Here is a 10520-nt window from a genome sequence, read left to right as displayed (position 1 = left end):
TCCTACATACAAGATACGACTCATTTCTTGCAGTGTAGAGAATCAGCAAAATACGGCTTCTATGACTTACCTGGGTTCCCTTGATGTACGTTCCCTGTACACCTGTATTCTGCAGGATGAAGCGTTGTCAGTAGTAGAAGTTTTAAATAACTGAACTTGTCCACATCTAGTGCCTACGGATTTTCTGTTAAAACTCACGTCCGTGGCAATGTCCCAGAATTATTTCATTTTTGATGGGGAATTTTTTCAACAACGGATGGGAGTGGCCATGGGGGCATCCTTTGCCCTGTCAATAGCCAATTTGTATATGGCTGGTTTTGAACAACGCTGGGTCTATTCTTCCAGCTTTTTTGCACATGTACAGATGTGATGACGCTATATAGATGACATTTTCTTCCTATGAGATTCAACTAAGGTAGAATTGGATATGTTTTTGGATTTTCTGAATGTGTGCCATCCATCTATTAAGTTTGAGATGACAGCTGACAGTTCAGTACTATCTTTTCTGGATGTGAAGATTACTTTGGAGGAAAACCGGTTTAATACTTTGGTATTTTTGAAACCCTCTGATTGGAACACCTTTTTGGAATATACTAGTATGCATCCGGTAGAAGAACAACTTACCTGTATCCCAATTTTTTCGATACAGACGGATCTGCAATTCAATGGAGAAATTTATAAATCAAGAACCATTAAAACAGCGTTATAGAGAGAGGGGTTACCCTCACAAAGTAATCCAGAAATCCTGGCAGAGAGCTAGGTTTAGTTCTAGAGAGCAGCTGTTGCAATATCGCACTCAGGTGGTGCCTTGTATTATGAAATACTCTTCTGTATCTAAGTGGTTGGGCAGGAAGATTAAGAATATATGGCCTATGATGCAAACAGCAAGGTGTTTCTCTGATCAGGAGTGCAAAATAGCTTTTTCTTGCAACAGGAATCTCAATAACATATTATGTAAGGCTGATGTGTGGACCACTTATGAGGAGGGTAGGGTGGGACATTTTCGTTGTGGCAAACGTACAGCTTGCGATGTCATGCAGGAGGGCATCATGGCACGGATTCCGGGTAGAGCAGTGAAATTACGTTCCTGGACCACGTGTGAAACAGTGGGGGTGATCTATGGGATGGCTTGCCCTTGTGGACTTTCATATGTTGGCCACACTGCCAGATGTTTTAAGACGCAATTATTTGAACTTCGGTCCAATATAGTACATAAAAAAGAAGTGGACATTCTCACCCGACATTGTGTCAAAGAACGACACAGTTTTGAAGAGTTCAATTGTTTTGTGTTAGAACATGTACCTGTCACCTCGCAGATGGGTAATGTGAAGCATCTTCTATATCAGCATGAGCAGCGCTGGATTTTCTATTTGGATACTTTATGGCCTAATGGGCTGAACCAGCGGGTAGAGTGGGTCACGTTTTTTGGATGAATTGGCAACTGAGCAAGATTATATCATCAGCTGTTCTCTCCCAGTTCGGTGGCCATGACCCGGAAGTGCCCCTGGAAGCAGAATGTTCGTATTCTTTTTAAGCAACGGCTGTTTCTTGTGCTGGTGTGCACGGAACAGGAGTTAAGTTTTCAGCCTGAGGAAGCCCCCTGTGGGCGAAACAAGGCACTTGTTGGAATCCGGGACATGGTTTTCGGTCTGTTTATCTTGTCAGCGCCGTTCGTTTCAGCTTGTCTGGCCAGACGGTTCCAGCCACGGCGTTTGGACCATGGATCCTAAGCTAAATTAAACTTTTCAGTTTTTCTTTTCCTGTGCACAGTGATGGGTTTTTCACCCTTTTGATAAATACATTTGAATGGTGGTGTTTTTTGCCTATGATAGAAAATTAAGCAGATTTGAACGTATATCAATTTTGATGGTTGGCTGCTGATATCAATTTTGAGGCTTTTTCTCCACTTTTTTGTTTAAATGTTTATCGGGGATGTGTAGCCCATCTTTGGTGAGTGAGATATACATTATTGCAGATTTTTGAGTTAATTTATCACTCTGATTGTTTACTTGAGAGATGTTTAAATACCTACATGGCTTAAATACGCATGAGGCGAGTCTCTTTCGACTGAAAGGAAATTCTGGGATGAGGGGGCATAGGATAAAGGTGAAAGGGGATAGATTCAGTAACCTTGGGAAATACTTTTCATGGAAAGGGTAGTGAATGCATGGAATGGTCTCCCAGTGGAGACAAAATGTATATCTTAATTCAAGAAAGCTTGGGACAAATACATTGGATCTCTAAGGGAGAGGAAGGGATAATAAATGGCATGGACAGGCAGACTGGAATAGGCCATATGGTCTTTCTCTGCCTTCATTTTTCTCTGTTTGTATGTGAAGATTGACCAGTATATTGGTTTCATTCCTTTTGGAAACTCTAGGGCAGTGTCTCGCAAACTATACGAGCCACGGCACACTAAGTGTGTGGTTGCCGTGATGACATCATGTGCATGCATGACATCATCACATTGACATCTGCGCATGCCTGGAGGCCCTCCAGATGGGGCCCTGAGCCGCCAGTGGGGGGGGAGGGGGCCGAAAAAGAAGAGGCACAGAGAGACGCCAGGGAGGAGAGGCGCTGGTGGTGGCTGACTGCCTACAGGATGTGCCTCTGGCCGTGAGAGGCAAGTCCTTCTGCCACCTCTCCTCCTCCCCAGTGTCCCGTGGCACACCTGAAATCTCATGGGGCACGCTGTTTGCGATACACTACCCTAGGGGATGGGATGGTATTTGATATACTGCCTTTCTGTGGTTATAATGAAAGGGGTTTAAATATTATATTTATTTATTTAATTCCTTTTCTATCCCGCTGTCCCCAAAGGGCGCAGAACGGGTTACAGGTTAAACATGCATAATATCAGTACGTTACAATGCAAGTTTTCATCCTAGTTGGCACGTTAGGTGTAGTTATCCTTACGTGACACACACTGGTTTGGGCAGTGGGGTCAGAGGGGGCGTTTTGAAGCGTATTTCATCCTGGGAGCAGAGGGACTGGTTTGGCACATACGTACTTATCTTGTACCAGGGTCAATGGAGGGTTTAGGGACTTAACCAGAGTCCCAAGGAGCAGCAGTGGACATCAAACCCAAGTCCTCTGGGTTACAGGCCACTGCACAAACCATTAAGCTACTCCTCCGCTCCATGGCAATACACAGCACTATCCCTATGCCAGCCTGATGGTGCCATGCAGGGTTACCTGGGTTTAATTGCATGACTTGCTGCCTTATGTATGAGCTTTGGGAGATGGTGGATATGGGAGAAGACGACTGCCCAACTGATTTTGTATTAACTAAGTGACGGCCTGGCTGGCTGGCTCCATAGAAGGCTAGACGAGAGTAAAACCTAGCTGGTTTCATGATATCCCAGGAAATAGAAAGTACAGTTAAAATGGTTTTGGCTCAGGTGCACTTTGTGAGTTCTTGCTGTAAATATTACAATAAACCACTAAATAGTTGGCTGTGTTAATTGCATGGTGTGATTGTGAAAGGTCACTTTGGTCAGCCACAAAACTTAGTTCAAAACTCAGGAAAACCAGTGCCAGACTCCTTCAATTATATTGTATTTGGGCTTCAGGTATAAGGAATAGGCAAACTAGTTATGCGCCTCCAATCCAAACATTTGGGAATGCCCTGTCAGATGTGCTAATTAGGTAGTTCCCAATCACTGTGCTTAAGTGTTGTCCGATTTTTGCCCCAGCAGAGAAGTCTGTCTTGGACAGGAAGAATCAGACCAGCCAATCACAGTTCAATGCAAGAATATAAGAATAGCCAATGGTCCATCTAGCCCAGTATCCTGTTTCTACAGTGGCCAACCAATCCAGGATCCTGTTTCTACAGTGGCCAACCAATCCAGGTCACAAGTACTTGGCTTCACCCCCATGCCTATCTCAATAGCAGACTATGGACTTTTATTCCAGGAACTTGTCCAAACCTTTTTAAACCCATTTACCTTAGCTGCTGTTACCACATTTTCTGGCAACAGGTTCCAGGGCTTAACTATTCTTTGAGTGAAAAAATATTTTCTCTTATTGGTTTTAAATGTATTTCCCTGTAACTTCATGGAGTGTCCCCTAGTCTATGTAATTTTTGATGGAGTAAAAAGAACACAGTTCACGAAAAACACTGCTGATTTCAGAAGACTCAAGTTTCTAAACACTCAGTGAGTTTCCCACTAGCCTCACACTCACTTGTAAATACACTCGATCAAGACCTTCAATCTGGAGCAATTACAGCAGTGGCAAAAGAAACTAACACAGCTGAGTACCAGACTAGCCTCTGCACTTTCTCCCATGGTGCTGAAACCAGTGATCCAAACGGTAAAAAGACTGACCCACAGCTTTCATTGCAAAGTATCTGAAACACAGATGCCCTTATGCCCATTACACTATCCCCCACTGCATCCCGCACACAGCACAAGGGGCAAACACCCGGGGGCAAACCTTTACACCCAACCTGCTGTTACCATTGCACTAGTTCTCCATCAAACTGACATCCTTTAAGTGAGAAAAACAAAATTAGGCACCTAGGACAGAGCTCCGGCAGCACACCCCGAGCAACAGGAATCACAGGGGGGGGGGGAGGAGGGGAAAACGAAAACATGCCCCAGATTGGCAGCTAGTGGACTAAGAAATATATCGCTTCAAGGGGCGACTGCATTCGCCTTAGATCAGGGCTGGCAATAGCATCTAGTCAATTTTCTAAAGTGAATCAGCAGTGAAGAGAGATTTACAAAGCCTGGGGCCGTCCCGGGACATCAGTTCCCAACTGCTGCTGCAAAGTGATCAGCCAGGAGGTTCTCGGCTCTCCCAGGGTGTCACACGGGACCATCAGCTCTCGCAGGGGGAACATGGTAAAAACCAGGATCTAGGGCAGACCACCTGAAGCTGGAAAATCCTGCTATTTTACTAGGATCTATTCTCACTAGAAGTCAATGAGGATCCTGCAAATCCTGGTTTTACCCAGACCCCTCGCAGGGTAGAAGGCATCGGGACAGTTCTCGGAGGTCACCCACGGAGTATAGGACTGATTTGGGTAAGGAGGGGGGGGGGGACTCCGTTTAAACCACTTCAATTCTCTTTAGAATTAAATCACGCCTCTCCTATGAGTCTTAGGGGGCCTCTGACCACAATCGGGGGGAGGGGAAAAGCTCAGCCCCTTTCTACTATAAAAGAGGCATTGACACCATTAACTAATAATTGGGGCTAGAGAGGGGGGTGAGGACTGAAGCCCCCCCCCAAACAAAAATAAAGGACACAAGGGTTGAGTGTCACTAAAAAAAGATTTTTCTTTAATAAAATATAAGACTTGAAAGTGAATCGCTTAATAGGCACTTTCCAGAGCCGCCAATTTTAAATGAACCTCGCCGGGATGGCCGAGCTGGGCAGCGGCTGGAAGGAGCAGGTGCAGCCGGCTCTGCTCGCCTCTCTGCTCCTGCTGCTCTGCTTCGAGGTGGCCCTGAGGGTCCGAAGCCCGAGACGGACCAGGAGCCCCCCGGGCCCCTTCGCCTGGCCCCTGCTGGGCAACGTGATGCAGCTGGGCGAGCTGCCGCACCTGACCTTCTGCCGCATGGCTCAGAAGTACGGCGACGTCTTCCAGATCCGCCTGGGCAGGCGAGCCGTGCTAGTGCTGAACGGAGAGGCCGCCATCCGGCGGGCCCTGCTGGGCCAGTGCGCCCAGTTCGCGGGCAGGCCCGGCTTCTCCTCCTACCGGGCCATCTCGGGCGGCAAGAGCATGGCCTTCGGCGGCTACTCGGAGCTCTGGAGGCTGCACCGGAAGATCGCGCACTCGACCCTGCGGGCTTTCTCCAGCGCCGACGCGGACGCCAGGGCGATCCTGCAGCGCCACATAGCGGACGAGGCGAGGGAGCTGGTGGAGGCGTTCGCGAGCCTCAGCGCCCGCGGGCGCTACTTCGACCCGTCCCTGGAGTGCACCGTGGCGGTGGCCAACGTGATCTGCGCCCTCTGCTTCGGCCAGCGCTACGGCCACGAGGACCAGGAGTTCAAGAGCCTCTTGGGCCGGACCTTGAAGTTCGGGCAGACGGTGGGCGCCGGCAGCCTGGTCGACCTGCTGCCCTGGCTGCAGACCTTCCCCAACCCCGCGCGCAGCCTCTACCGGAGCTTCCAGGAGCTGAACCGGGAGGCGTTCGACTTCGTCAAGGCGAAGATCTCGCACCACCGGCGCACCTACGACCCCGCCGTGACCCGGGACATGAGCGACGCCTTCATCCGGGACATCGGGCGCCTGGGCGACGGCTACGTGGAAGGCACGGTGACGGACCTGTTCGGAGCGGGCCAGGACACCAACTCGGCCGCGCTCACCTGGGTCCTCTTCCTCTTGGTCCGCTACCCGCACCTGCAGGCGCGGCTGCACGAGGAGCTGGAGGGGGCGGTGGGGCGCGAGAGGCTGCCCGCCTGGGAGGACCGGCGCCGCCTGCCTTTCCTGGAGGCGTTCCTCTACGAGACCCTGCGCTTCAGCAGCTTCGTGCCCTTCACCATCCCGCACTGCACCACCGCCGACGTGACCGTGGACGGCTTCCACGTCCCCAAGGACACGGTGGTGTTCGTCAACCAGTGGTCGGTGAACCACGACCGAGCCAAGTGGAAGGACCCCCACGCCTTCGACCCGGGACGCTTCCTGGACGACAAGGGGGAGCTGGACCGGGACCTGGCCAAAGGCGTCCTCATCTTCTCCCTGGGCAAGAGGCGCTGCATCGGCGACGAGTTCTCCAAGGTGCAGCTCTTCCTCTTCACCGCCATCCTCCTGCACCAGTGCACTTTCCTGGCCGACCCGGCCGAGGGGCTGAGCATGGGCTGCGTCAACGGGCTCACCCTGAGACCTCGGCCTTTCAGCCTCTCGGTGACGCTCAGGCACCGCCGGCGCCAGCCCTCAGCCTCGGATTCCGGCCCCGGGATCTTTGCGTCCACTTCGGCGACTTGCTGAATGGTTCTGGGGTTGTAGCGCCACCTGCTGGAAGCGAGGTGAAAACAGCTCGGACACCTGGCAGCAGGGGTTGCCGACCCGGAGCAGAGAGAAAACTCACGGGACGGAGCCCTTTAGCTGCTAGAAAGCCTCAAGATCCACTCTCCTTCCTTAACTCCGTCTTTCTTTCTGCGACCCCTCAGCGCCGTATAATCTCACAGACTTCTGCCGATGGAGAGATTACAGGACAAGCAAAGCAATGTATTCAAATAAGTCTCTCTAGCTGCGCGGATAGTAATAACACCATTCACCATGGAAGACGGCTGTCCTGTAAGAACTCAACAAGATCTATGTGCAAGAGCTGAAAATCCCAAACCAGTGAGACTACTTGCTTTACAGGATTTCCTCCTGGCCAATGACTTATCTCAAATAGCAACTCTGACAATATTAGCGACTCTAGGTCACTTCTTGGGCACTATTCTATCTTATTGTAAGCCATATTGTCTGTATCTTTCATGAATAATAATTTTGCATAACATAGTATTACTTGTTTTAGTATACTGTATATCTCTTCAGCAGGGTATATTTTGTTGTCTCGATTAATGGGCTTAAATAGAGCCACTTCACACTGCCTTGTGGAATGCATGTAAACTGTGGTTTTAATTTCCTAATTGATTTTCCTTGAAAGAAGAAGTAAACAATATACTACTTATCTCTATGCATACCATGTTGTTAAAACCCAGATTTGGTGCAGCTTTCCTGGACATGGCTTATGTGGACGTCCTGTGCTTAGGACGGGAGCACAAAAGAGAAGACTCATGTTCTTTCTTTTCCTGAAGAAGCTCGACTCTCATAATATTAATTTACAATGACATTGTTAGAAGGGTAGCAATATTTTAAGCTGCATCTTTATTAGAAAACATGCATTAAGCACTAGTAAAAGGTATAACCCAAGCCAGCTAACCAAAAAAATTAAGCATTAACCTACAGGTACAGGGCCACTGTTACATTTCAGTGCCATACTGGGCTTTAAAGTGCCACTCTCAATGTGACAATGTGAAATGGAATCAATTTTATTTTAACAAAGCAGATTTAAAAAAAAAAAAAAAGGAAAGAAACCCAAAGTCAGGTATGCTAAACCTATTAGTAGTGTTCTATTATGATGGTTAATTTTACTCAGTCCTTATACTCATAGCTATAAACATTCAACTTCAACAAAGTTTTATGAGTGGTAATATATATTCGTGACAGCTTAAAGAACTTTCTTTCAATCAAAAAATCCTCAGTTACACCCCCTCCTCCGCTACATCAAAAGTTTCGCTGGGAGTTTGGGTGATAAATCCTCACCAGCTTTTTATCAAACTGCCATAGTTTTTATAATAGACTTGTATCATTTCCAGTACTTGGTATTTATACAAAAAACTTTTTTACTTAACTTATACTTTCTTTCATTACAACCTGGCACTGGTAGGACCATTCTTATAGTGGTTTGTAATGTAGCTAATTTATTGAATTTCTGAGGAACTGGTAGTTGTTTAAACACATAAAACTTTAACAAGTATATTATGTTTACTTGTAAGGAGTTCCTTGATAAAGCGGTAGCGAAACATGTTGGACTCCACATTCCCAGGTCGTAATGAAAGAAACTATAAGTTAAGTAAAAAAGTATTTTGTATAAATACCAAGTACTGGAAATGATACAAGTCTATTATAAAAACTATGGCAGTTTGATAAAAAGCTGGTGAGGATTTATCACCCAAACTCCCAGCGAAACTTTTGATGTAGCGGAGGAGGGGGTGTAACTGAGGATTTTTGAAGGAAAGTTCTTTAAGCTGTCACGAATATATATTACCACTCATAGAACTTTGTTGAAGTTAAACCTATTAATAGTGTCACTTATGGTGAGGAGGATTTTTTTTTTGGTGGGGGGAGCATATGCCCACTGTTACATTTGAAAAAGTGTTTGTTCTCCCTTCTCTCTCTTGCACCATTTCACCTGGATTTATGCAGCTAAGCTTTCTGGATGGGTTAAGTAAATTGTAGTGGGGAAGTTTGGTCTTTGCTTTAAGATCTTATCTGGGTATGTTATCAACTCAAATTGCATAATTGATGTAACTTTTAATTTTATTCTGTATTTGATACTTTCAATAAAAAAAGAAGAAGAAACTACTGGTATTAAAAAAGTTTTAAGTTAGAGCAGTGGTTTGAAAACTAAGGAAGCCTAGTTCAAAGCCCAGTGCTGCTCCTTGAGATCTTGGCAAATCACTTAGTTCTCCATTACCTCAGAAGGACAGAGAAGTACCTTGTTCACTTGAATGTAACTCACCTTGAGATACTACTGAAAAATCCCTTCCCTTTATTCTACAAAATTCAGTTTCTTTCTTACTTAGTGATTTTGTTCTTGTTCGGGCTTCCTGCTCAACTGTTCTTCAACTGGAGAACCAAGCACTAGGACTCGGATGAATCCTGCAATTGTAGGATCCAAATTTAGCCACTAGGTGTCAGCATTGCAGAATGTCTCTGCCTCCCCAGAGGGTGTCCAAATGTCTCTACACAGCATTTCTAGCACCAAATGACTTGAAGAGTGAAAGACCCGAGTTAGATTTCCAATGAATTCAGGATCTCTCCACCTGACATTGCACAACACTGAGATGAATAAAAACTTATTTCCAAAGGAATGAGCTGAAAATTCTTTCAGGGGGCAAAATATGTTTTTTTTTGTAGCATGAGGCAAATGTTACATACTGAAGCACTCCAGCTGTTTAGTATTTCCCAGCTGAAAAAATGGCATTAAAGGCTTGAGAGAAGAGCTAGGGCTTTCACTTGTGGTAGCCTCATACTAAAAAAAATAATATCAATGCCTTTTTGGAGATATATTTTTGGAATACTGCACAGCTGAATTAACAGAAAATTATAGTGCAAGAGAATGACACGGGGACAAATTTTTCCCCATCCCTGCGGTAACTCATTTTCCTGTCCTGGCGAGTTATTTTCCTGTCCCTGCCCCATTCCTGCAATCTCTGTCCTCATCTGCACAAGCCTCAAACACTTTAAAATCATAAGTGTTCAAGGCTCGTGTGTTTAAGGCAGAGCTTACAGGAATGGGGCATGGGCAGCGACAAAACTCGTGGGGACAGGGAAATTGAGTTCCTGCAGGGAAAATTTATTCCCGGGTCATTCTCTATAATAAAGCTTAATGGTAAAGGGTACAAATTCTCAATATTATATTACATCTTGTTAGAGGACATCCCACCAATACTTGGTTGCTAATAGAATTTAATTATCTAAATCTATGGGCTTGAATGTCAGAGTATACAACAGGAGAAAACACCTCCACAGGTTCAATGTCATAAAGCAAGGGTTGGAGATGTCCAATCAAGACTGGTGGACTCAATTTATTTCACAAGTATCTTTTATTTGTTCAAACCCAATGACTCGACTCAACATGTACATGTTTTGGCCAAAACAGCCTGCTTCAGGAGTCTTTAGAGTGTCAGAGAGATTGTCAATTAATATATTCACGAATTCTAAAAGATTTTCAGGTCACTCAAATCATACTCCAGATCCACAGAGCGAAGTGTAGAGAACAAACGACCTACAACTC

The 10520-nt window shown here is 46.2% G+C and overlaps 1 protein-coding gene across 1 annotated transcript; it reads left to right on the top strand.

Moving 5' to 3' along the window:
• The first annotated feature begins 5195 nt into the window (after positions 1–5195).
• LOC117364139 (cytochrome P450 1B1-like) lies at positions 5196–7079 on the top strand. Its single transcript, XM_033953031.1, has one exon. It carries the CDS (start codon positions 5351–5353, stop codon positions 6935–6937), a length of 1587 nt encoding a protein of 528 aa, XP_033808922.1. The 5' UTR covers positions 5196–5350; the 3' UTR covers positions 6938–7079.
• Positions 7080–10520: the final 3441 nt, after the last annotated feature.

Source organism: Geotrypetes seraphini, chromosome 7 (assembly GCF_902459505.1).
Source record: "Geotrypetes seraphini chromosome 7, aGeoSer1.1, whole genome shotgun sequence".
Lineage (NCBI taxonomy): Eukaryota > Metazoa > Chordata > Amphibia > Gymnophiona > Dermophiidae > Geotrypetes > Geotrypetes seraphini.
This window is presented reverse-complemented; position numbering and strand designations above follow the sequence as displayed.

Bases quoted from the DNA above. Each gene is read 5' to 3' on its own strand.
- LOC117364139 (XM_033953031.1), top strand. From the start codon at position 5,351: ATGAACCTCGCCGGGATGGCCGAGCTGGGCAGCGGCTGGAAGGAGCAG.